Source organism: Balaenoptera physalus (assembly GCF_965194825.1).
Source record: "Balaenoptera physalus genome assembly, chromosome: 16".
Taxonomy (NCBI): Eukaryota; Metazoa; Chordata; class Mammalia; order Artiodactyla; family Balaenopteridae; genus Balaenoptera; species Balaenoptera physalus.
Genome location: NC_138898.1, coordinates 77,913,754 through 77,941,008, shown reverse-complemented (window position 1 = coordinate 77,941,008; position 27,255 = coordinate 77,913,754). Strand labels below are relative to the sequence as shown.

Sequence of the window (27,255 nt, the reverse complement as noted above, 5' to 3'; positions counted from 1 at the left end):
CCCCTCCCCTCTCTGGGCCGCTTGGAGCATAAGCGCCATCATTCTGTTCCCTTCGTCACTGGGACCTCAGAGCAGGAGGCCTGAGCAGAGATGGCAGAGATCGGGCAGAACCAGGGGACCCCGGGGCAGGGAGGGAGGGCCACAGGCTGGGGAGGCTGTGGCCTGGGCTGACCCCACTGGGCCACAAGCAGGCAGACCCCGACTGCGTGCCTCCCTCCACCCCCAGGAGCTCATCGGTGAAACCGCAGGGAAGCTGCACACAGGACGAAGTCGGAACGACCAGGTGCCGCCAGCCTGCCCGGCTCCCCGCCCTGGGCCTTCCCAGCCTTGGGGGGTCCAGGCAGCAGAGCTGGGGCTCAGCAGCGGTCCTGGCTCCCCAGGGAGGCAACACATCTGTGGTCCCTGAGTGCCACATCCTCCTCCCAACAGGTGGTCACGGACCTCAGGCTGTGGATGCGGCAGAACTGCTCCACGCTCTCTGCCCTCCTCCGGGAGCTCATCAGAACCATGGTGGATCGGGCAGAGGCGTGAGTGCATGGAACACCAGGTGGCAGAGAGGGGCACGAGGGCAGCCAGGTCTCTGCTCCCGCGAGACAGGCAGCCTGAATGCCAGACCTAGGTGGCAGGGGTGTTGAGGGTAGGGGGCCAGGCTCTGGGGTACAGGGGTACAGTCCGGAACTCCTGGACTGAGTGAGGCAGAGCAGCCAGGAGCGGGGATTTCTTGCAGCATCCCCGACCCCCAGCCAGCCCAGCTCAGCAGGCAGGGGGAGCTCACCCTTTGAGGGTTCACAGGCCAGAGGCTAAGGCACTAGGCAGATGGCCCGAAGCCTGAGGAAAGGGGCCGGCTTGCCTGGGGCAACCAGAGAGTCACTCCTTGGCCTGCCTGTGCCCATGTCCCCCGTCCCCACACAGCATGGCGGGCAAAGGACAGAGCTGAGGGCTGCCTCCCACTGGCCTCATCCCAAGCTTTGGCTTCTGTGACATGACTGCTGAGAAGTCTCTATTTGGTGTCAGAGACAGGGTCGACCCCTCCTCTTCCCCAACTCCCTGTGACCCCTGTTTCACTGACTTCACTGGGGGAAAACAAGGGCCCCAAAACTGTCATTCTCGGGGCAGGGTGGGTGTTGGGAGGATTAGGGAGTGACTGCTAATGAGTACAGGGTTTCTTTCCTTTTTTTTTTGGCTGCGTTGGGTCTTCATTGGTGCACGCAGTGAGCGGGCTTCTCACTGCTGTGGCTTCGCTTGTTGCGGAGCACGGACTCTAGGCGCGCGGGCCTCAGTAGTTGCAGCACGAGGGCTCAGTAGTTGTGGCGCACGGGCTTAGTTGCTCTGCGACATGTGGGATCTTCCCAGACCAGGGATTGAACCCGTGTCCCCTGCATTGGCAGGCGGATTCTTAACCACTGCACCATCAGGGAGGTCCCACGGTTTCTTTCTTGGGGTGATGGTTGTACACTAAATGTACACTTTAAATGGGTGATTTGTATGTGAATTATATCTCAATAAAGCTGTTTATTTAAAAAAATTAGAACCGTCACTCACAGCACCTCTGCCACCGCCCTGCCTACTTTAAAGTGCCCCCAGCTATTCTGGGCTCCTCTGGAGCTCCTCTCATGCTCACAAACTCAGCCTCTCACTGCCAGGTGGTACCTGCCATGCACCTCCCCTCCTGCCCTGGCCCCTGCCCAGATCTGCTGCCAAGGTGCAGAGGCCCCAGCTGAAGGTGTAATCTATACTTGGTCCTACGCTCACCCTCTGGACGCCCCACAGCCATGGCCCAGTCACAATGCCCCACCTCCTGACCCTTCCCTTACCCCATGTTTGTCCCCAGGAGATCACTTGGTCCCTTGTGCAGGCAGATCCTTGGTGAGCCTGCCCTGCTCTTCCCTGCAGGGTCCCAGGGCCCCAGGCAGGCCTCGCCTGAACCCCCTGAGCCCCTCAGGCTCCCTGCCCCTACTCTTCCCCCACAGGGAACGTGACATCCTCTTCCCAGGGTACACACACCTGCAGAGGGCTCAGCCCATCCGCTGGAGCCACTGGATCCTGAGGTGAGCGGGCAGTGATGGAGGGGCGTGGTGGAGGGGAGGGGCCCAGCCCAGGCTGCCCTGACCCTCCTGCCTCCTGGCTTCCCACAGCCATGCTGTGGCACTGACCAGAGACTCGGAGAGGCTGCTGGAGGTGCAGAAGCGGATCGACGTCCTGCCCCTGGGGAGGTGAGTGAGGCCCAGTGCTCCAAGGGCGGGGTGGCTGCCACACAGTCAGCGTGGTCCTTGGGCTTCCAGAGAAGAGGAGGGGCCGGGGAGGGCGGAGGGGGCAGAAGCCAGGCAATCAGCCTCCCTAGCCACGGTGGGAGGGGGACCACAAATGGACCCTCAGCTCTAAGATGGGGACGATGAGTGTGTCACAGCCAGGCCAGGGCTCTCCAGAGAGCCAGCCAGCTGCTCACATCGTGTCGTTTCCCCTGCGTGGGGACAACTGTCTGGCACCCAAGCTGACCAGGCCGCAGCCCTGGCAACCAGAGCTCGGCACAGGTGTGCATGCAAGTACATGCCAGGGCCCACCTGCCAGGAGCCCCGGTCACTCAGATCCCCTCCCATCTCTGCAGCGGGGCCATCGCAGGCAACCCTCTGGGTGTGGACCGGGAGCTGCTCCGAGCAGGTGAGGCACCTTGCCCCTCCTTTCCCAGGAGACCACCCTCCGCACCTGCCAGGTCTCGCAGACACACACCTAGAGAGGGCAGGGGTCCGGGTAAAACTCTGGTCTATTATCTATGGACAGTGAGGCTGGAGAGGCAAGGGGAGGCCACGGGAGAGGTGCGTGGTGCCGGGGAGACTCAGGGCTCCCGCCTCCCTCCTGGGACCTGTACCAAAGACCTTCCCAACCTCCTGCCCCTCCCTACTCCTCCTCCCTGAGAGGGGGTCGTGGGGGGGGTGCTGGGCAGCCTGGTTGGAAGGTGGGGGGGGAGAGAAGGCCCCTCCTCACCCTCCAGCCCAACCTTATTGCCTTCCCCTTCCCAAATCGGCCAGAACTGAACTTTGGGGCCATCACTCTCAACAGCATGGATGCCACCAGTGAGCGAGACTTTGTGGGTGAGTCCTGGGCGCTAGCCCGCCCGCCCTCCAGGGCCAGTCCCCTGCAGTGTGTGCTGCCTTTGTCCCCCAGCCCTGCCTCCTCTCCAGCTTCCTGCCACCCCCGTATGGCCCACCGGACCTTCTCCAGGCTGGGTGAGGGGTGAGGCCTGGTGACCAGACAGCCTGCTCTCCCTTTCCTCCCACAAGCTGAGTTCCTGTTCTGGGCTTCGCTGTGCATGACCCACCTCAGCAGGATGGCCGAGGATCTCATTCTCTATGGCACCAAGGAATTCAACTTGGTGCAGCTCTCAGATGCCTACAGGTAAGGCTGCGCCTGCCCTCCCCCAGCTCTGCGCCCACCAGCATGGCTTCTTTCCTCCAGACCCCAACCCCTGGGCAGAGCTGCCCAGCAGACCAGCCAAGGGGCACCGGAGCCCCTTCAGCCCCGGCATCTCTGTCTCTAGCACCGGAAGCAGCCTGATGCCCCAGAAGAAAAACCCAGACAGCCTGGAGCTGATCCGGAGCAAGGCGGGGCGAGTCTTTGGGCGGGTAAGCAGGGCAGGGAGTTGGGGCAAGGCCTCTGCGCTGAGCCGGAGGGTCCTGAGGGCAGGTCCAGGACAGGCTCCGAGGCCCAGCCTCCTGATCCTCACTGTCCCCTCAGTGTGCTGGGCTCCTGATGACGCTCAAGGGACTTCCGAGCACCTACAACAAGGACTTACAGGTGCGAGGCTGGGCACCCCGTTGCATACACACCACATACCAATTCTCGGGGTCCTGGCTCATCTGGGCAGGGGCCCCACAGAACTGCCACCTCCTGTCCTGCGCACCCAGCCCTGGGAGTGCTCTCCTCTCCCTTGGTGCGGGGTGTACAAGGTGCTGAGTGTTCCCAGTGGAAGGCAGTGGGGAGGCCTCACTGGGGACCGGGCTACTGGGCCCTTACCTCCTGCCACGTGCCTCCCAGGAGGACAAGGAAGCCGTGTTTGAAGTGTCCAACACCATGAGCGCCGTCCTCCAGGTGGCCACTGGCGTCATCTCTACACTGCAGGCAAGACACGCCTCTTCTCCGCGAGGCCCCTAAACTCAGGGCTGGGATGCCAGGAGGGTGATCTTGAGAGGAGGCAAGCGTGGGTGGGTCCAGAGGCCGTGGGGCAGAGGGAGGGGGTATGTGCTTGTTCCTGCCCTGGGAAGAGCGAAGAGACACACTGCAGTAGAATGGAAGTGGGTTAGACTCAAGGAGCCCCATCAGCTGGCCTGGCCAGATTTCTTCTTTAACCATTTACTATGGGAAATTTCAGTATACAACAGTTGAGAGGCTGTATCATGAACCCTTACGTACCAACACTCGGCTTAAACAACAGTCAACCCGTGGCCATTCTTCCTTCAGCTGTCTTTACCCACTGCCCCCTCCGCCGTTGTTTTTAAGCAAATCCCCCTCATCATTTCATTCCTAAATAGTTCAGGATGTGTCTCTAAAGCAGTGGTTCTCAAAGTGTCGTCCCGAGATCAGCAGCATCAGTATCACCTGAGAACTTGACAGACCTGCAACCCTAGGCCCCCCCTCCAGACCTGCTGAATCAGACTCTGGGTTAGGCCACAGAGATCTGTATTCATTATAAATCCTCCAGGTGATTCTGATGCTAAAGATAAGGAGGCAACCCCAGTAGCACAGCTAATAATTATCAATAATTATGAAATGATGGTTCAAGCAGAGAAAGCAGAAGAGGGTGGGTAAGAGGGGATCTGCCCAAGGCAGGGGACTTCCTGGCTGAGGGGGGGTAGGCCTTAGGCTGGCAGCTCCAGGACCAAGGGCCCCCCAGATTCACACTCGCCTGGCCTGCTGTCCCCAGATTCACCGTGAGAACATGGCACGGGCTCTTAGTCCTGACATGCTGGCCACTGACCTCGCCTACTACCTGGTCCGCAAAGGGGTGAGTGTGGGGCAGCCAGGGTGGAGGGGCGAGGGGGCGGGGATGTTCCTCAGGCCGGGGGTGGCGGTGGTCATGGCGGGGGGCGAGCGCCGGCACCCCCAGCAGAACAGGGAGCTCAGGAAGCCTGCGTCAGCACCGCTCTCCCCCCGCGCCCCCAGATGCCATTCCGCCAGGCCCACGAGGCCTCCGGGAAAGCTGTGTTCATGGCCGAGACCAAAGGGGTCGCCCTCAACCAGCTGTCGCTGCAGGAGCTACAGACCATCAGGTGCGCTCCCCTCCCCTCCCCTCCCCTCCCCTCCCCCTGCTGCCTTCTGGGAGGCCAGCCCGGGCCCACCTCCTCCTTTACCCCCAGCCCCCTGTTCTCGGGAGACGTGAGCCACGTGTGGGACTACGGACACAGCGTGGAGCAGTACGCAGCCCTGGGGGGCACCGCGCGCTCCAGTGTCGACTGGCAGATCGGCCAGGTGCGAGCTCTCCTGGGGGCGCAGCAGGCCTAGAGCCCTCCCCATGCCTCTCCCAAATAAAGTGGGCCCGAGAGGAGGCTGTGTGTGTTTCCTGCCCAGCCTGTCTGCCTCGGTGGGTGGGGATGCAGTAGGGGCCACAGAGGAAGTGGAGGAACTGGACACGCATGGCTAGAGTCAGGGATGGGGAAGGGGGGAGGGGATGCGCATGGAGCCTCCACCCTGCGCAGGCCCCACCCCCTTCACCGAGGGCCTCACAGTGACTTCCTGCCTTGGGTGTCTTGGCGGGACTGGCTTCCTGGGAGCGCTGGTGGGAGCTGATGGGCTTGGTTAACCCAGTCAGCCCCTGTCCGTCCCCCTTCCTTCCAGTGTCCTTCCTAGGCTGCCCTGCTCACATTTTCCCCTTGCTTAACCCACCCTTCCCCAGACCATCAGGGTCCTGTACCCTCTGAGGGGAATGGTGTATCTGGTGGTAAAGTCGGTGGTCCGGCTAGCATGTGATGCCAGGCACTAGGTGAGCTGCATACACAGGTAAAGAACACACTTCCTCCACCCTGAAGAGTAACGTACAAATTCCCAGACACTAACTGTGAGGTGAGGGCCACGGACAGGTGGTGCCAGAGGGGCCTGCCCGTGCTGCAGTCAAGGGAGGGATGGTCTCACTGAGTCTGCAAAGAGCCCGAGGCCAGGCCTAGGACATGGTAAATATTCAATAACGGTGGGTGCCCAGAGCCAGCAGAGATGCAGAGGCCTCGTCTGTACAAATCTCACCAAAATCCTGATAATAAAACATAAATTTCAGACATTTCTTAACAACAAAGGTAAGCAAGCTAAACACAAAGAAGAATGAATAACTCCTCCTGAGCGATTCTGGGAGCAATGAAAAGACTTTGTAAGCTCAAGAACCAAAACTCCAGCAGTGGGGACACTACACCAAATTCCCAAAAGGGTGAAAGCTGTGGGTCACACATAGAATCTTCTAGAGTGGTGTGGTTCCTGATTATCATCATCATCATCTTCAAACTTGTTGAAAAGAAAATTTTCAGTCCCCACCGAGACCCACTGAATCACATTCTGGGTGGGCCCAGTAGTCTGTGTTAACAAGTCCTTCAGGAGATGCTGGCGTGTGCTCAGGTTTGAGAGCCACCGATCTTTAGAACCTTGTTACACGAAGTTGCTGCACACGAGCAACATCAGCCTCCCTGGGCCCCTGCCCTGTCCTGCTGATTCAGAATCTGCAGCTCAACAAACTCACCAGGTTATTCTTGTGCACATTTAGAGTCAGAAGTGCTGATCTGTAGATAAAGAGCAAGGACTTATTGTATAGCACAGGGAACTATATGCAGTAACTTGTAATATCCTATAATGGAAAAGACTCTGGAAAAAAAAATACATATATATAAAACTGAATCACTTTGCTGTACACCTGAAACTAACACAATATTGTAAATCAACTATACTTCAACTTTTAAAAATAAAAAATTAAAGAAACCCAGAGGGGTCAAACAGAAACAAAAAAAAAAGTGCCAATCCAGAGAATGCCTAAAATCTAGTCTCCGAAATGAAGGAGGGCCTCAGCCATCCAACAGCAGACAGGATTAAAATAACTGTAATACATTTAGCACAAGGATAACTGGAATAGAGGGAGGCAGGAAGTTGCTGCGATGCCTCCCTCCATCTCTACCGCCTCCATTGAGGGGGCACACCCCAGTCTAAATGGGGACTCTTTCCAGACAATCCTGTTAAAAGTTCCTCCTTAACTGAATTGCAGTCAGCCTTGCTGATCTTCCCAATCATGAGCCTGGCCTGACCAGAAGGAATGGCCCTGTCCTAGCTCAGGAAGGGGAAGAGTTTGTGCAGCTTTTCTCCCAGACTCTGTCCATACATGACTGAGCTACTCCCCATATCTGCCTCTTTCTGTTCTCCTACAGACTGGCTACATACTTTCCTCTTGTCTACTGTGTTTTTAATCTCAGAAGCTGTTTACACCAAAGCTCAGTGTGTCCTAGTATTGATTTCCTATTGCTGTAACAAAGTACCACAAACTTCATGGCTTAAAATAACATAAACACTATTTTATAATTCTTGAAGTCAGAAGTCTGAAGTGGGTTTTTTGTTTTAATTTTTTAAATTTATTTTTGGCTGCATTGGGTCTTTGTTGCTGCGCGCAGGCCTTCTCTAGTTGCAGCGTGCGGGCTTCTCATTGCGGGGGCTTCTCTTGTTGCGGTGCACGGGCTCTAGGCATGCAGGCTTCAGTAGCTGCAGCACACGGGCTCAGTAGTTGTGGCTCGAGGGCTCTAGAGCGCAGATTCAGTAGTTGTGACGCACAGGTTTAGTTGCTCCGTGGCATGTGGGATCTTCCCGGACCAGGGCTTGAACCCATGTCCCCTGCACTGGCAGGTGGATTCTTAACCATTGTGCCACCGGGGAAGTCCCTGAAGTGGGTTTTATTGAGACAAAATCAAACCTCAGCAGGGCCTTGCTTCTTCCAGAGACTAGAGGAAAATCTGTTTCCTTCTCTGTTCCAGTTTCTAGAGGCCACATGCATTCCTTGGCTTATGACCCTTCCTCCATTTTCAAGGACAGCAATGTAAAATCGTCAAACCTCTTTGACCCTCTGCTTCCATTGTCACATCTTTTTTGTTTTTAATTTATTTTTTATTTACGTGTAGTTGAATTACAATGTTGTGTTAATTACTACTGTACAGCAGAGTGACTCAGTTATACATATATATACATTCTTTCTCTTTTCCATTATGGTTTATCACAGGATATTGAATATAGTTCCCTGTGCTATACCGTAGGACCTTGTTGTTTATCCATTCCATGTATACCAGTTTGCGTCTGCTAATCCCAAACTCCCAATCCAACCCTCTCCCACCCCCCGCCCCCTTGGCAACCACCAGTCTGTTCTCTATGTCCCTGATTCTATTTCTGTTTCATAGGTAGGTTCATTTGCATTGTCACATCTTCTGACTGACCTTTCTACCTCCTTATAAGGACCCTTGTGATTACACTGGATCCACATGCATAAACCAAGATAATCTTGTCTCAATATCCTTAACTTAATCACAACTGCAAAGTCCCTATTTATCATGTTAAGTAACATAGTTACAAGTTCCAACGATTATTATTCAGTTTACTACATTCTGTCTGGCTCTCAAAGATTTATGTCCATCCCACATGCAACATACATTCACTTGATCCCAAGGTCCCCCAAAGTCTCAACTCATTACAGCATCAACTCAAGTTCAAAATTTCATCTAAATCTCATCAGCTCAAAAGTCCCATATCTCATCATCTAAAATGGGTATGACTGAGATTCTGGATATGATCCATCCTGGGGCAAAATTCCTCTCTATCCATGAACCTGTGATTGTGCTGAGGATTAAATGAGTTCACACACAAAAATTCAAGAAATAAATTATCTACTCACTTTCTAAAGTAAGATGCTGGTTTAGGTACAGTATAACAGTTATAGACATTTCAATTTAAAACGGAAGAAAATGGGAATTCCCTGGCGGTCCAGTGGTTAAGACTCAGTACTTTCACTGCCATGGGCCTGGTTTTGATCCCTGGTTGGGGAACTAAGATCCCACAAGTTGTATGGCGTGGCCAAAAAAATATAAATAAATAAATAAAAGGAAGAAAATAGATAACACAATATTGTAAATCAACTATACTTCAGTTAAAAAAAAAAAAAGGGGGGCTTCCCTGGTGGCGCAGTGGTTGAGAGTCTGCCTGCCAATGCAGGGGACACGGGTTCGAGCCCTGGTCTGGGAGGATCCCACATGCCGCGGAGCAACTAGGCCCGTGAGCCACAACTACTGAGCCTGCGCGTCTGGAGCCTGTGCTCCGCAACAAGAGAGGCCGCGATAGTGAGAGGCCCGCGCACCACGATGAAGAGTGGTCCCCGCTCGCCGCAACTGGAGAAAGCCCTCGCACAGAAACGAAGATCCAACACAGCCAAAAATAGATAAATAAATAAATAAATAAGTGAAATTCTTAAAAAAAAAAAAAAAAAAAAAGGAAGAAAATGGAAAGAGAAAAGGAGTCACTGGTTCCAAGCAATTTTGAAATCCAGCCTAGCAAACTCCATTAGGTTTCAAGGCCTGGAAATAATCCTCCATGGCTCTCAGCTCTACCCTCTGGACCTGCACCTCTGGACCTGCACCTCCATCCTCACAGTCACCACTCCTTTTTCTTGAAGGGTAGCACATGTTTGTAGCTGAGTAACATATAAGCATATTAGCATATTTCCTAATATTTTGAGAGAACTTTTAGAGCTTTCTTTAATTTCCCCCTCTCTTGTTCCTTTTAGTCCTTGCTGGCAGAGTTTTTGCTGATATAACATCCTCAAGAACTTTGTGGGTCTCCTGTGTATGTCACAGGACACTTCACTGGACAAGAGAGTCCTCCTTCCTAGATAATCCCATCTCTATTCCTGGCTTCTGCTGAAATATCTGGAGGGATCCATGAGTCATGTGCCAAATCCCTTAAAGAGCACTCTTAACAGGATACTCTGGCCTTCTGATCCTTTCCAGGCAGTAGCAAAAGTTTGTCCAACCACACCCTAGGCTTTCTCTCTAAAGCATGTTTTCCTGACAGTGAATCTCCTAATTTTAGCATCTTTTTGCAATCTAGATAGGCTGAGCATTTCCCAAATCATCAAGGCCTGTTTTCTTCTTGCTTACCAGTTCTTACCTCAATTTATGTCTTTATTCTTGCATTTTATACTCAAAGCTGCAAGGGATGCTGAGGAAGCAAGTACCTGGCAAAAGGGAATGAGGTTGTCTTATTGGCTCTTATACTAAACTTTAATCATCCCTTGGGGACTGGGGCAGGGCCCACTTCACTGTGCCTGTTGTCTCTGAACAATATTAGGGTCCATAACTAAGGAAGAAGGGAGAGGAGCAATGACTGTTCATTTAGCACACAATGGAGTCCAGAGTGGGTGATTACTGTCCTGTTGAAGCACCAAGATGGCACTGACATGTTTGGCAATCACAAAGTTGGTAGACTTCACAGGACCGGGGTCCGGTGTGGACAGCCCTTCATACAGGGACACAGGGCACGGCTGGAAAGGCAGCCACCCCCTTGCCCATCACATACTGCACGTTTGTGGGGAAACTGGTGCTAGATCATTCGTAGACGACCTGCTTCTGGGCCGGGGTTTTGTACGTAGCAGAGCAGCTCCCTTGCCGCCAAACTTTTTTTTTTTTTTTAACTCGTGATTTTTTTCTTTTCTTTTTTTAAATAAATTTATTTATTTATTTTATTAAAAAATTTTTGGCTGCGTTGGGTCTTCGTTGCTGCACACGGGCTTTCTCTAGTTGTGGTGAGCGGTGGCTACTCTTCGTTGCGGTGCACGGGCTTCTCACTGCGGTGGCTTCTCTTGTTGCCGAGCACGGGCTCTAGGCGCACGGGCTTCAGTAGTTGTGGCTCACGGGCTCTAGAGCACAGGCTCAGTAGTTGTGGCACACGGGCTTATTTGCTCCGCGGCATGTGGGATCTTCCCGGACCAGGGATCGAACCCACGTCCCCTGCGTCGGCAGGCAGATTCTTAACCACTGCGCCATATCTTTTTGAACTATAGTGTTGTCTGGGTATATACCCAAGAGTGGGATTGCTGGATCATATGGTAATTCTATTTTTAGTTTTCTGAGGAAACTCCACACTGTTTTCGGTAGTGGCTGCACCAACTTACATTCCCACCAACAGTGTAGGAGGGTTCCCTTTTCTCATACCCTCTCCAGCATTTGTTATTTTATAACAGCTCTATTGAGCCGTAATTCACATGCCATAAAACACAACATTTTAAAGTGTTCAGTTTAATGGTTTTTAGTATGTTCACAGAGTTGTGCAATCATCACCACAATCAATTTGAGAATATTTCATCATGCTAAAAAGAAGCCCACAAGAAACTTGCCCTTCAAAGGAAGTGAAAAGACACACAGAACAGGTGTGTGTAAATCATATACCTGATATGGGTCTCGTATGCAGAATATAAAAAGAAACTTTAAAACTCAATAATAGAAAAGACAAATAACCGAATTAAAAATGGACAAAATATCTGAATAGGCATTTCTCCAAAGAAGATATATAAATGGCCAATAAGCACATGAAAATATGTTCAATGTCATTAATCATTAGGGAACAGCAAAGCAAAGCCAAAATGAGAAATTACTTTATACCCACTAGGATGTGAGTTAATTTTTGTATATAGTGTGAGGAAAGGGCCCAACTTCATTTCTTCTCCATGTGGAAATGCATGTGTCTCATCACCATTTGCTGAGATGACTGTTTGTATCCAGTTGACTTGTATTAGCACCCCTGTCAAAAATCAACTGACCAGGAATTCCCTGGCAGTCCAGTGATTAGGGCTGGGCACTTTCACTGCCAGGGCTGGGTTTGATCCCTGGTCGGGGTTCTAAGATCCTGAAACCTGTGTGGCACGGCCAAAAAAAAAAATCAACTGACCAATATAAGTGAATTGTATGGTATGTGAATTATACCTCAGTAAAGTTGATACCCTTCCCCTAAACTGATTATTCTTTTATTTTTAACAAATAAGTGTTTTCTACATGTGCCAGATGCTGTGCTGAAGGCACACTAGTCTATTAAAATACTTGTGGGATTCACCTTCTTCCCATTCGTGAAAACTTAACGGTCCTTCCAGCCTACCCTGGCTCACCAGCAGCTACCACATTGCCCACAGTAGTTCTGAAAAATCATCATCTTGTCCTCAGTTACCCTGATCTCTTACCAACTCCTGTGGCCATCTGAATGTACAAGGTTGGGCTTATAAGCTCAGCCAAACATTTAGTTTTTCACTTATTCTTGCTCAACTTTTCCTGCCCTCCCCTGAGGGGAGCTAATCCAAAGATTTCACACCTTCTTCAAGCTCCCAACCTGATCCAAACATCTTCCCCAAACCCCTGGAAACTACTAATCTACTTCCTGTCTCTGTGGACTTGTCTATTTGACTTTCATATAAATGGAATCACATAGTATATGGCCTTTTGCGCCTGGCTTCTTTCACTTCATTCATCCATGTTGTAGCATGTATCAGAACTTCATTCCTCTTTATGGCTGAATAATACTCCATTGCATGGATATACCACATTCATGAGTTGATGGAAATTTGAATTGTTTATACTTTTTGGCTATTATGAATAGTGCTGCTAAGAACATTCAAGTACAAGTTTAACAAAAAACCTCTTAATAACAAAATCCCCTTCAGTCCTTCCCCTACTTGACCCCTCTGAGTTTCCTGACACTGCTGACCATTCCTTCAGGAAATCTTTTCTTTAAAAAAAAAAAAAAAAAAAAAAGTGCAATATGCCACAGTTTTAAAAATAACAACATTAAAAGGATTATATATCATGACCGAGTGGGATTTTCCCCTAGAATGCAAGAATGGTTCAACATACAAAAATCAATCAGTGTACTATACCACATTAACAGAATGAAGGGGAAAGAAAACCACATGAATATCTCAATTGATACAGAAAAAGCATTTGTCAAAATTCAACACCCTTTCATGATAAAAATACTCAACAGACTAGGAATAGAAGGAAACTAACTCAATATAATAAAAGCCGTATATGAAAACATATACACAGCAAACATCATACTCAATGGTGAAAGAAAGTTTTTCCTCTAAGATAAAGAACAGGATAAGGATGGCTCACTCTTGTCACTTTTATTCAACATAGTACTGGAAGTCCTAACCAGAGCAATCAGGCAAGAAAAAGAAAAGTCATTCAAATTGGAAAAGAAGAAATAAAATTATCTCTGTTCACAGATGTTATGATCTTATATGCAGAAAACACTAAAGATTCCACAAAAAATCTGTTAAACCTTATAAACAAATTCAGCAAAGTAGCAACCTACAAAGCAACACACAAAAATTCAGTTGCATTTCTATACACTAACAATGAACAATCCAAAAAGGAAATTAAGAAAATAATTCCATTTATAATAGCACCAAAGAGAATAAAATATTTAAGAATTAACCAAAGAGGCAAAAGATTTATACCATTAAAACTATCAAACGTTGCTGAAAGAAATTAAAGACATAAATAAATGGAAAGACATCCCATGTTTGTGGACTCTAAGTGATCTATAGGTTTGATGCAATCTTTCTCAAAATCCCAGTGACATTTTTAACAGAAATAGAAAATCCCACTGTAAAATTCATAATGGAATCCCACGGGACCCTGAATAGCCAAGCAATCCTGAAAAAGATGAACAAAGTTGGAGGTCTCAAGCCTTCTGATTTCAAAACTTACTACAAATCTACAGTAATCAAAACAGTGTGTTGAAAGATCATTGGCCTAAAGACAGACATATGGACAATGGAATAGAGTCCAGAAATAAACACTTGCAAATATAGTCCAGTGACTTTCAACAGGGGTGTCAAGACCATTCAGTGGGCGAAAGACAGTCTTCAATAAACGGTGCTGGGAAAACTGGATATCCATATGCAAAAGAATGAAGTTGGACACTTACCTAACACTTTATACAAAAATGAACTAAAATTGATCCATGACCTAAATGTAAAATCTAAAACTATAAAACTCTTAGAAGAAAACGTAGGGGAAAAACTGCATTACATTGGATTTAGCAATGATTTCTTGGATATGACACCAAAGGCACAGGCAACAAAGGAAAAAATAGATTGCACTTGATGAAATTTTAAGAATTTTGTGCATCAACAAGGCATAGCAACAGAGTAAAAAGGCAACCCACAGAGAAAATATGGGAGAAAATATTTGCAAATCATATATCTGATGAGTTAATATCCAGAATATATAAAGAACTCCTTAATAATAGAAATAAAGTGCACAATAAATGTAAAAAAAAAAAAAAAAAAAAGAACTCCTACAACTCAACCACAATTAAAACAAACAAACAACCTGATTCAAAAATGGGCAAAGGGGACTTCCCTGGTGGTCCAGTGGTTAAGAATCCGCCTTCCAATGCAGGGGATGCGGGTTTGATCCCTGGTTGGGGAAGTAAGATCCCACGTGCCGCGGGGCAACTAAGCCCTCACACCACAACTAGAGAGAAGCCTGAATGCGATGTAGAGCCTAAGCACCACAACAAAGACCCGACACAGCCAAAAAAAAAAAAAAAGCCAAAATACATTAAAAAAAAAAATGGGCAAAGGAGTTGAATAGATATTTTTACAAAGAAGACATACAGATTGCCAATAAGCACATGAAAAGATGCTCACCATCACTAATCAATAGAGAAATGTAAATCAAAACTACAGTGAGATACCACATCACACCCATTAGGATGGCTACTATCAAAAAACAGAAAACAGCAAGTGTTGGCAAGGATGTGGAGAAACTGGAGCCCTTGTACACTGCTGGTGGGAAGGTATAAGAACACTAGTCGGGCTTCCCTGGTGGTGCAGTGGTTAAGAATCTACCTGCCAACGCAGGGGACACAGGTTCGAGCCCTGGTTGGGGAAGATCCCACATGTCGCAGAACAACTAAGCCCGTGCGCCACAACTACTGAGCCTGCGCTCTAGAGCCTGCGAGCCACAACTACTGAAGCCCACGTGCCACACTACTGAAGCCCACATGCCTAGAGCCCATGCTCCGCGACAAGAGAAGCCACCAGAATGAGAAGGGGACGCCCTGCAATGAAGAGTGGCCTCCGCTCACCACAACTAGAGAAAGCCCGCACGCAGCAACGAAGACCCAATGCAGCCAAAAATAAATAAATAAAAATAAATAAGGACACTAGTCATTGGATTTAGGGCCCATCCTAATCCAGTATGATCTCACCCTAATCCATTACGACCCCATTTTAACTATAACATCTGCAAAAACTCTATTTCCAAATATGGTCACTGTCATGGGTTAAATTGTGTCACCAAAAAAAAAGGCGTTTGAAGAGGAAAAAAAAAATCAATGAAACAAAAAGTTGGTCTGGCTTCCCTGGTGGCACAGTGGTTAGGAATCCGCCTGCCAATGCAGGAGACATGGGTTCGAGCCCTGATCCAGGAAGATCCCACATGCTGCGGAGAAACTAAGCCTGTGCACCACAACTACTGAGCCTGCGCTCTAGAGCCCGCAAGCCACAACTACTGAAGCCCGTGCGCCTAGAGCCCGTCCTCCGCAACAAGAGAAGCCACCACAATGAGAAGCCCGCGCACCGCAACGAAGAGCAGCCCCCGCTCGCCGCAACTAGATAAAGCCCGCGCGCAGCAACCAAGACCCAACGCAGCCAAAAAAAAAAAAAAAAGTTGGTTCTTTGAAAAGCTCAACAATACTAACAAAGTTTTAGCTAGACTGTCTTACTCTGGTCAGGCTGCTATAACAAAATACCACAGACTGGGTAGCTTATAAACAACGGAAACTTATTTCTCACAGTTCTAGAGACTGGAAGTCCAAGATCAAAGCGCCACCGTGACTAGGTGAGGGGCCTCTTCTAGGTCGCAGACTCTCATTATCACATGTGTAAGGAGCCAGGGATTTCTCTGGAACCTCTTTTATAAGGGCACATATCCCATTCGTGAGGGCTTTGCCCTTACGACTTAATCACCTCCCAAAGGCCTCCACCCCCTAATACCAACACATTCAGCATTAGGATTTAATAGACGAGTTTTGAGTGGACATAACATTCAGAATATAGCACATACTTAGAAAGGAAAAAGAGAAAGCTGCAAATAACTGAAATCAGAAGTGAAAATGGGGGGCTTCCCTGGTGGCGCAGTGGTTGAGAATCTGCCTGCCACTGCAGGGAACACAGGTTCAAGCCCTGGTCCGGGAAGATCCCACATACCGCGGAGCAACTAAGCCCATGCACCACAACTACTGAGCCTGCACTCTAGGGCCCACGAGCCACAACTACTGAAGCCCACGTGCCACAACTACTGAAGCCCAGGTGCCTAGAGCCCATGCTCCACAACAAGAGAAGCCACTGCAATAAGAAGCTTGCGCACCACAATGAAGAGTAGTACCCACTCGCCACAACTAGAGGAAAGCCCGCGCGCAGCAACGAAGACCCAACGCAGCCAAAAATAAATAAATAAATAAAATACAGCTAAGAACATAGTCATAAAAAAAAAAGTGAAAATGGGGACATTATTACTGAGCTTTTTGAGATAAAAAGGGTTTATAAGAGAATATTCTGAACAATTGCACACCAACAAATTAGATAACCTAGAAGAAATGGATGAATTCCTTGAAACACACAAATTACCTAAACCAACTCCAGAAGAAACAGGAAATCCCAACAGGCCTATAACAAGAGATTGACGGCTTCCCTGGTGGCACAGTGGTTGAGAATCTGCCTGCCAATGCAGGGAACACGGGTTCGAGCCCTGGTCTGGGAGGATCCCACATGCCGCGGAGCAACTGGGCCCATGAGCCACAACTACTGAGCCTGCGTGTCTGGAGCCTGTGCTACGCCACAAGAGAGGCCGTGATAGTGAGAGGCCCGCGCACCGCGATGAAGAGTGGCCCCCGCTCGCCGCATCTAGAGAAAGCCCTCGCACAGAAACGAAGACCCAACACAGCCAAAAATAAATAAATAAATAAATTTATTTAAAAAAAAAAAGAGATTGAATCAGTAATCAAAAACCTCCCAACAAAGAAAAGTCCTGGACCAGATGGCTTCACAGGTGCATTCTACCAAACATTTAAAGAAGAGTTAACACTAATTATTCTTAAACTCTTCCAAAAAACTGAAGAAGAAGGAGCAGTCCCCAGCTCATCCTATGAGGCCAGCATTACCCTAATGCCAAAGCCAGATAATGACATCACAAGAAAATAAGATTACAGACCAATTTCGCACATGAATATAGATGCAAAAATCCTCAATGAGATATTAGCAAATTGAATCCAATAACATATTTAAAGAATTATTCACCACGACCAAGTAGGATTTGTCCCAGGGATTCCAGGGTGGTTAAACATAAGAAAATCTGGAAATTCCCTGGCAATCCACTGGTTAGGACTCCGTGCTCTCACTGCCGAAGGCCCGGGTTCAATCTCTGGTCAGGGAACTAATATCCCACAATCTGCGCAGCGCAGCCAAGAAAAAAAAAGAAAGAAAGAAAAAGGAAATTCAATCAATGTAACATATCACATTAGCAGAATGAAGGAAACAAAACTGCATGACTATCTCAAACGGTGTAGAAGAGGCATTTCACAAATCCAACATCTTTCTATGATAAAAACTCTCAGAAAAGTAGGAATAAAGGGAATATTTCTCACCATGATAAAGGCTATTTATGAAAAACCCACAGCTAACATCATACTGAAAGACTGAAAGCTATCCCCTTAAGATCAGGAACATGACAAGGATGCCTGCTTTCACTGCTGCTATTCAACACTGTACGGAAGGTTCTAGCCAGAGCAGATACAGTTGACCCTTGAACAATGCGGAGGTTAGGGACACCAACCGTCTGAGCCATCAAAAACCCACACGTGTAAGTTTATAGTTGGCCCTCTGTATCAGCGGTTCTGAATCTGCTTGTTAACATTTTATCTCCTTTTTTGTGTGTGTTTTGCCCCTCTCACGCTCTCACTACAAGCCAGGTCTCCATTTGGCACTGGACCTTTGTTTCTGTCATCCCTCTACTCCAGCTCAGCCAGAACAATTCCTTTCCCCACCCTCAGCTCACTTGAGATCGTCCAAGTAGAATCTGGATTTTGAGGTCTCCAGAGCCATCCTCCTCCTTAGAGTATCTACTTCACACCATGAGTTGGCACTGCAACAGGCGCTCACCTTCTTTTTTTCAGGATCTTAGTTCCCCAACCAGGGATCGAACCCACGCCCCCTGCAGTGGAAGCTCATAGTCCTAACCACTGGACCGCCAGGGAAGTCCACAGGCGCTCACTTTCAGGTCTTGTCCTAGAGTCATACGATTCCTGCCCAATATTTGAGACAAAGGATTGTCATTTTTGCTGGGTAAAGGGGCTATGGTGGAAGCAGGGACTTGGTTGACCTTCCCTAAAGGTGAAGTCAGAGGGAGAGGATCAATTTGATGAGTTCCCTCCTGAGGGTCAGGACCCAAGCAGAGCTTCCATGTACCACCTTAGCAGATGTCCATCCTGTGGCTGACCTTGAAGGACACCCCACCCGCTGAAGTACGCTGGGGCCCCCCTAGGCAGGCTTGAGAGCTGGTTGGGCCTGTTGGCAACTGCCTCATCTTCAGCCCTTGCTCTGACAGTGTTCCCTCCTCCAGGCAATGGGACTTTCACCTCTTCTCCGCTCTTGTCTCTCTGCATGTCCACCTCTAAGGTGTCCTTGGGCACTCTTCCTCTGGCAGGCAGCTCTGCAGTCTGCACGTGGGGGAGGGGAGGCAGCCCTGACCCACCTTCCAGCCTTTGCACCACAAAGGTGGGCTCAGACCCCATAGCAGGCAGGGCCTGGAGATCAGGGGTCTGGATGATGAGAACCTCAATAAAAATTCAAAATGTCCCAGATTCCCTGGGTTGTTATTTGTCCTTCTTTTCATTTTGTTTCCCCTAGAATGATCTCCTAAAGAAAGAGTCTCTGGGCTTTCCTTCAGAGAAGGGAGAAGAAAATATAACTTACGGGTTTGCTATTATGTTCTGCTAATCTTGAAAAACGTGTAAAATCACAGAGCTAAAAGCACTGTTTCTGATGAATTCTGGTATAAAGCAGAATTACAGTGTAAACACATTTAATTTAAAAACATTAAGAGGCAAAAGATCACATTATTACATAATTTACATAAAACATCCAGACTAGCCAAATCTGTGGAGACAAAAAATAGATTAGTGGTGGCTTAGGGCTGGGTGGGAGGGATAGAAGGATAGATAACTAAAAGGCACAGGGTTTCTTTTTGAGGTGATGAAAATATTCTGAAATTGATCGTAATGATGGTCATACATATACATGAATATACTAAAAATCATTCAATTGTACACTTTAAATGGATGAATTATATGATATGTGAATTATATCTCAATAAAACCGTTTAAACACAACATTGTAAATCAACTATACCCCAAGAAAAATTTTTTTTAAACTGTTTAAAAAATAAACCTTGGGCTTCCCTGGTGGCGCAGTGGTTGAGAATCTGCCTGCCAATGCAGGGGACACGGGTTCGAGCCCTGGTCTGGGAAGATCCCACATGCCACGGAGCGACTAGGCCCCTGAGCCACAATTGCTGAGCCTGCGCGTCTGGAGCCTGTGCTCCGCAACAAGAGAGGCCGCGATAGTGAGAGGCCCACGCACCACGATGAAGAGTGGCCCCCACTTGCCGCAACTAGAGAAAGCCCTCACACAGAAACGAAGACCCAACACAGCCATAAATAAATAAATAAATAAATAAAATTAAAAAATAATAATAATAATAAACCTTAAGGGGACTTCCTTGATGGCCCAGTGGGTAAGACTCTGCACTCCCAGTGCAGGGGGCCGAGAGGTTCGATACCTGGTTGGGGAACTAGATTCCGCATGCACGCCGCAACTAAGAGTCTGCATGCCACAACTAAAGAGTCCACATGCCGCAACTAAAGATCCCAAGTGCAGCAACTAAAGAGTCTGCATGCCACAACTAAAGAGTCTGCATGCCGCAACTAAAGATCCCACGTGCCGCAACTAAGATCTGGTGCAGCCAAAATAAATAAATAAATAAATTAATTTAAAAAAACAAAAACAAAAAAATACCTTAAGATGCTCTCTTTTCTGAATCCACCGTGAGAATGAAGACTATTTTCAGCAACCAGACTGTCGACATTCCAGAAAATGTCAACATCACTGTGGAAGGACACACAATTATTGTGAAGGGCCCCAGAGGAATCCTGCAGAGGGACTACATCAGTATAGAACTCAGCCTCCTCGGAAAGAATAGGAAGGGACTCCAGGTTGACAAACAGTGGAGAAGAGAAAGGAACCGGCTCGAGTTCATGCAGTCCCAAGTCCAATACAACACATGATCAAGGGTGTTCCACTGGGCTTCCATTACAAGAGTACGTCTGTGTATGCTCACTTCCCCACCCACGTCTTTATTCAGGAGAGCAGGTCTCTTGTTGAAACTGGAAATTTCTTAGATGAAAAATCTGCAGGGCTCATATGAGGCCAGGAATTGCTTATTCAGTATCTCAAGCCCAGGAAGTGATTTGCACTGACCTTGCATCAAATTCAGCTGCTTTGATTCAGCAAGCCACACAGTTAAAAATAAGGATATCAGAACATTTTGGATGTTATCTATGTCTCTGAAAAAGGAACAAATCATCAGGCTGATGAATAAGATCTAAGAGTTGTCTTGCTATGGAAACAAGAAGATACCAAATGATTCCCAGGACCTCTTTGTGATATCTTTAAAATGCAATGAAACTTATCTATTGGAAAAAAAAAATAAGAAGTCTCACACTTGTGCTCTGATCAGCTGAGTGTCCTGTGACTTGCTTGTTATGCTCAAGGCTGGAACCCTCACATCTTTGCATGGACATTTTGTGTTGATGCACCTCACCACCAGGGGGAGCTTAGCCTATCAATATTATTTTCTGTCCTAGACATAGAAAGTCCTCTGGATGCAGGGTAATTTGGGGGAAGGAGAGGAGTGAATGTGCCAGCAACAACGGTAAATGTAGGGAATTCCCTGGCGGTCCAGTGGTTAGGACTTGGCGCTTTCACTGCCAGGGCCCGGGTTCAATCCCTGGTCTGGGAACTAAGATCCCGCAAGCTGTGCCAAAAAAAAAAAAAAGTCAATGTATTTTGGGTGTGTTTCCTTGAGCAAATCATTCATCTCTCCTCTCAATTCAGCCTCAATTTCCTCATCTGTAGCAGAGAAAGAATAACTCCATCTTACAGTCTTTCAGAGCTGTAAGAATCTCTTAGCAGAGTGTCTGCTGGCGGGGGGCGGTGGGCTGCTGATACTACTGTTATCAAGCGGCGGGAGTCCAGTGGGCACCCTATAGGCCCCAGGTCACCTGTACCCAAGTGATAGTCTGAATGCTCTCGCTTATGGCATGAGGCCCACATCACTGTGGTTACGAAAGGAGGATCAGTTGCCAGAGAGTCACAGTTTGGCTCAGGCCAGGCGGCCAGGAGTCCAGTTCAGGACGCTGACTACAAATGCAGTGACAGCTGCTTATCCTAGGAGGAAGTCCTGTCCCCGTCAGGAAACAGAAGAGCTGGCATGTGAGCCAAGCTTAGAAAAATGACCCCGAGAAGACGAGAAAGAACTATGCCGCCTTCAAGACAAGCCTGGGAAGGTATTTCTGGGGCCAAGGAGCAAGTATACCAGTAGAAGGGCGCCCAGGGATGGGGGAGATGCATAGAAAAGTCACTTAGAATAGACTTACAGTCAAATAGCATCATGACTCCATGCTTCAGATATATAATAAAGACGAATAAAATACAAAAAGAGAAAAGACCCAGATCTAGTCAAGATAAAAATAAGCAAGACCTCTTTGTGAACCAGACACAAGCAGAAGTGGTGAAAGGGGAGACACAGGGGCCTGCGCTGGGTCCAGCGAGGGGCTGGCGGCTGGGTGATTTTCTTCATCTTCCATGGGGTAACTGGGAGTAAAAGCACTGGTGTGCACAGCCCCCGTGGAGAATGCGCTCAGCCATAGTAAAGGGGAAGATGCACAGGGCCTCCAGCCTAGCAGCAACACCCCTAGGAAACACCTGGGGAAAGTCTCACGTGTGAGCACAAGGTCAGGAGGTACATGAGGAATGTGTTGATGGAAAGTGAAAAAGGGCAACAACCTAAATGCTCAACAGGAAAAGGGGTGAAATCAGTAGTGGTGTATTCACACAATGTAGTACTCTCCAGCCATTAACATGGATGGGCCTGAGCTACATTTGTCAGCACGGCTAGAGCTGGCCAAGGCATGCATCTGGCTATGCCGGCATTCTGGAAAGGAAATGGGCATGGTCGTTTCAGATTGTGAGAAGTGTCAGGGGTAGATCAGGGAGAGATGAGAAGGTGATGGGAGAGGTGTTAACTTCTATCAGGTGTATCTTTTTCTTTTTCTTTTTTTTTTGGCTGTGCTGCCAGCTTGCGGGATCTTAGTTCCCCCGACCAGGGATTGAACCTGCCCCCTCAGCAGTGAAAGTGAGGAGTCCTAATCACTGGACCGCCAGGGAATTACCTACCAGGTGTATCAGAGAAGAACGTTACATGCCCCTTATTCCTCTGACTTAGAATTCTCTTTTGCCTTTTTCCTTTCCATTGGGTGGGTTTGGAGCTCCCCGGAACTTTCTTTTCTCTAGGTGCTAATGGAAAGCTGGTATTGAGTTTTGAGAATGTTGCAAGAGAAAAGGAATTTCAGGAACTTCCTGTTTCCAAGCAGCAGAGGGTAGACACCATTCCAGGTCATAAAATTGGTTCAAAGACTCTTATCTGAATAAAGTATGGAATTGAGAATAGTTATGAAAGTTCTGCCCAGAACCGAAAATTGTTTTATTTTCTGTTACTAAAAACTGTCCTTGGGAATGACATATTGACATGTGCAATAACATGGAGAATCTCAAAAACATTTTACTGAATGAAAGAAACCAGACACAGAAAAGCACCCTGTATCATTCTGTTTATGTGGCACTCTAGAAAAGCCCAGTCTACTCTATGGTGACACAATGTCGATCAGTAGTTGCCTGGGGCCAGGGGTAGAGGCAGGACAGACTGGACAGGGTCAGGAGGGAGCTGCCTGGAGTAATGGAACTGTTCTGTATTTTGATAGTGCTGGTAGGTACTCAGGTGTGGACATCTGTCAAGCCTTATCAAACTGTACGCTTAGAATGCACGTGCACTTCATTATTTGTAAACTATACGTCAAGAGAGTTTGTTCTAAACAATTAAAAAAAGAAGTCCTTGGAAGTATTTCTACAAGGTGGGGGAGGGTCTTTTTAAGACACTCAGACTTATTTTCAGATCTTGTAAAAATAACCTTTAACTTCTAAAATATTTGTTATTCTAGGGAATTCCCTGGCAGTCCAGTGGTTAGGACACCGTGCTTTCACTGCTGTGGCCCTGAGTTCCATCCCTGGTCGGGGAATTAAGATCCTGCAAGCCACATGGCGCGGCCAAAAATTTTAAAAAAAGAAAAAAAATTTGTTATTCTAACTGGTTGCTATACTTGATAATTGTTGTCCTGGTATTGATATTAAAATAGCAATCAATATATCAAGTGACATCCTTGTATTCCTAAAAGATACACACACACGCACACACACACACACACGCACACACACACACACTCACATTCTCTCTAAGGATGAAAACTGGCAGTTCCCTTTTCTCTATGTATGTATGAATATGTAATAAAACTCATGACTCTGTCAATTCCTTGTTCAAACATGAGTTTGAACGTCTTTTAGAGGCCGTATAGCAGAGTGACCAAGAGCATAAATCTCTAACCAGGTTCAAACTCTACCTCTGCCCTTTACTTAACTTTTCTCACTCACTGTATTAGTAACATGGGAATAATAATAGTACCTACTTCATGTTGTGAGAAGTGAATGAGTAAATACAGGTAAAACACCCAGATAAGTACCTGGCCCTATAGTGTATAAGTCTGGATAGGCTAGTTATGCTGTAATAGCAAACAACCCCACAATCTTAGTTGTTTGAAACAATAAAGGTGTTTTTTATTTTTTTTACCATTTTATAATTTTTTTGATTAGAAATTGCCAGATTCTTGATGCACACTTCTCAAATAAAATTAGATTATAATCATTAGCATGATTCTAAACATGCTAATTTATAGATAAAGTAATGCCAAAGTTAAGACAAATTTGAGACCTATCATTGAGAAGAAATAGGAAAGGATTTTGAATTTATAAAAGCACAAGTTCTACCCCGAATTTTGCTACAGGTTTTTCTCTGATCTTGGCAAGTCACTAGCTCTATTTGTCTTAGTGTTCCCATCTGTAAAACTGTGGTCATGATCCTTGACACTGCCTTTCTTAAAAGAGAATGCTATGAGGATGAATAAGGTAATGCCTTGTGGTAGAAATAATAAAGGTTTATTTCTCACTCATGCCACACATCCATCACAGGTTGGAAGGGAAGCATTGATCACCCTCAGTCACTCAGGAATTCAGGCTGATGGAAGCTCAATTTGGACACATGCTTCCATGATCGCCAAGGCAGGAAAAAGGGATGTGGCAGATCAGCACTGGCTTTCAAATTTCTGCTATCAAAATCTCATTTGGCAAAAATAGTCACATGATGACACCTAACTTCAAAGGGGCAAGGACCATGTGTCTAGAAAGGGGGAGGACCAGAAAAACGTTTGGTGAAAAGCACTAACGACTACCATGGTTAACTTTTTTTTTTTTTTTTGGCTGCACCTTGTGACATGTGGGATCTTAGTTCCCCCGACCAGTAGAAGCGTGGAGTCCTAACCACTGGACCACCAGTGAAGTCCCATGGTTAACTATTATAATTGAATTTTAAAGTAGGCAGAGGAGGAGAACTCAAAGAGGAGGTGACATTTAAGCCAACGCCTGAATCACAAAAAAGGGGAAACTATGAGAGCATTGTGTGCAAAGTCCCTAAAGCAGGAATGGGCTTGAAGCATTTGAGGAATAGGAAAATGGCTGAAGTGTTTGCAAAATGGTGAATTAGAGTGAGAGCTGGCAAGGCTGGGTCACACGGGCCCTTGAAGGCCATGGTAAGGAGTCTGAATTTTACTCCAAAGTGTACTGGGAAGCCACTGTTTAACCAGATAACATGGTATAATTTTTATAAAGACCACTCACTCTGCTTGCTCTGGTGGAATGGGCAAGTATGGGGAAAGGGAAATCAGTGAAGAGGCAACAGTCTAGGTGAGAGATGCCTGTGGTCTGGGCCATACTGGTCTGGGCCAGTATGATGTTGTGTGGAACGCCCAGTCCCTGTAGACTATACTGACAGAGGATTAAGAGAGCGTAGGCCTAGGGCTAGACAGTGAATGTCTACCACTGCCCCATATAATTACGACCTGCTTTTGATCCTGTCTCGTTGCTGAGGATTGAAAAGAACACATTTACCACATCATTAGCCACATATCAAGTGCCAGAGGCTGTGTTGATATATTCTAGCAAATAAACAGCTTCTGAGGGACTTCCCTGGTGGCACAGTGGTTAAGAATCCACCTGCCAACGCAAAGGACAGTGGTTCGAGCCCTATGCTCCATGCTTCATCCCCTGTACTCATAATGTGGGGTGTCTTGGGGCTAATGTTTGGACCTGTTCTCCATCCACACTCATTTCTTTGGTGACCTCATCCATTCTCACTGCTGACAATTCCCAAATTTTCATCTCCAGATCCATATGTTTGTACCAGGCTGCAAAATTAGTGGGGAAGGAAAGTGGCCAATGGGCTTTACCCATCAGGGTCTTGTCATCAGGTTCACACATTCAGAAACCAAGTTTTATTTGATCTCTATTAACAGTCAACTTGTAGGACTTCCCTGGTGGCGCAGTGGTTAAGAATCCACCTGCCAATGCAGAGGACACAGGTTCAATCCCTGGTCTGGGAAGATCCCATATGCTGCAGAGCAACTAAGCCCGTGTGCCACAACTACTGAGCCTGCACTCTAGAGCCCACGTGCCACAATTATTGAAGCTGCTCGCCCTAGAGCCTGCGCACTGCGACCGCAACTACTGAGCCCACGTGCCGCAACTACTGAAGCCCACGCGCCTAAAGCCTGTGCTCCGCAACAAGAGAAGCCACCGCAATAAGAAGCCCGTGCACCGCAACGAAGAGTAGGCCCTGCTTGTGGCAACTAGAGAAAGCCTGCGCGCAGCAACGAAAACCCAACGCAACCAAAAATAAAAAATTAAAATTAAAAAAATAAAGAAAATCAACTTGTACTAACTAAATATATATAGGTTGACTCGCAAATGGAAAATCAATTTATTAATTTATAGAAGCAGATTGACCTTTACTTATTTATTTTTGCCCATTTGCTAGTTTTAAAAGGCTCATTGGTTTGATTCTGATTATAAAAATAATGCATGTTCATGATAGAAATTTTCACAAAATCAGAAAATACGAAGAACAAAATGAAAATCATCTATAACACCCATAATAACACTTTACAACTATCTAGATCTGTGTGGATATAATTTTAGCACTACTGGGATCATACTGTATATACTTTTGCATCTTACTTTCTCTTATTTTTATATGGTAAGCATTTGCGGAAAAGAAAAACCTGTAGGCCTTGTCATTTCTTACAATATATTTATTTTTACCACCCTGGGAACTACTTTGTTTACGGCGTCAAGGTGCATTACCAGAAGGTTGCTTTGGTGAACATGAAATCAGAGCAAAAATTAATAAATTAAAAATAGAGTAATTGTACGAACAACTGCATCCAGGCCAGGTTACCGGTACCATAGACTCCCTCTCCTTGCATCTTTGTGTGCCCGCAATGCCAAGAGGGAGCGCCGGGCCCCCTGGGTAGGGGTTCGGGGCCCAGGGGACCGCAGGTGGAAGCCCAGGGTCAAGGCTATAAGCCAGGTGGGCCTGCGCGAAAGTCACTAGACATGTTGAGGCTTCGTCTGAGCTCACCGGTGTCCCGCAAGCATAAGCGAGTGGAGGTGTCCCAGGTCGGCCTCCTTGAAGCATCGTGGGTAACCCGGCCGTCTCCCGGATTTCGCTGCGGCCCGCGTCCCTGGACCAGCCGCCCTGGGCGCTAGCAGCCGGGGATGGGAGGGCGGGGGAGGGCGGAGGACGTCAGTGACCTCGCGGGCGCGGAGCCTGCGACCACCGCCCTTCGGGGCCCGGGGTGGAGCTCGGGCTCCCCGCGGGCCCTCCCCTGCCGCCGCTCTCGGTCAGGAAGGCGGGCCTGGAA

The 27,255-nt window shown here is 47.6% G+C and overlaps 2 protein-coding genes, 1 long non-coding RNA gene and 1 pseudogene across 6 annotated transcripts in view; 2 read left to right on the top strand and 2 right to left on the bottom strand.

Moving 5' to 3' along the window:
* The window catches only part of CRCP (CGRP receptor component), a 98,845-nt gene extending 94,752 nt beyond the window's left edge, over positions 1-4,093 (bottom strand). The window contains exon 1 of the mRNA XM_082432469.1: positions 4,012-4,093. The gene's annotated coding sequence lies outside the window, so the exon portion shown is untranslated. The remainder of the gene's footprint in view (positions 1-4,011) is intronic.
* Positions 1-5,539, top strand: part of ASL (argininosuccinate lyase) — a 9,676-nt gene extending 4,137 nt beyond the window's left edge. For all 3 annotated transcript variants that reach the window (XM_082432379.1, XM_082432377.1, XM_082432378.1), the window contains 13 exons: positions 227-283; positions 430-527; positions 1,971-2,048; positions 2,136-2,213; positions 2,606-2,658; positions 3,027-3,089; positions 3,279-3,393; positions 3,536-3,620; positions 3,733-3,792; positions 4,033-4,116; positions 4,919-4,999; positions 5,158-5,264; positions 5,352-5,539. In XM_082432379.1, coding sequence (XP_082288505.1) covers positions 227-283; positions 430-527; positions 1,971-2,048; positions 2,136-2,213; positions 2,606-2,658; positions 3,027-3,089; positions 3,279-3,393; positions 3,536-3,620; positions 3,733-3,792; positions 4,033-4,116; positions 4,919-4,999; positions 5,158-5,264; positions 5,352-5,496 — 1,104 coding nt within the window. In that variant the 3' untranslated portion in view covers positions 5,497-5,539. The remainder of the gene's footprint in view (positions 1-226; positions 284-429; positions 528-1,970; positions 2,049-2,135; positions 2,214-2,605; positions 2,659-3,026; positions 3,090-3,278; positions 3,394-3,535; positions 3,621-3,732; positions 3,793-4,032; positions 4,117-4,918; positions 5,000-5,157; positions 5,265-5,351) is intronic.
* LOC309646283 lies at positions 4,129-27,255 on the bottom strand. The gene is made up of 4 exons (XR_014255245.1): positions 26,973-27,255; positions 10,165-17,504; positions 6,049-6,755; positions 4,129-4,251 (listed from the first exon to the last, which is right to left on the bottom strand). It is a non-coding gene; the product is annotated as an uncharacterized lncRNA (long non-coding RNA).
* Positions 19,494-26,973, top strand: LOC309646264 (large ribosomal subunit protein uL6 pseudogene; annotated as a pseudogene). Its single transcript has one exon. The product of its transcript is annotated as a large ribosomal subunit protein uL6 pseudogene (transcript).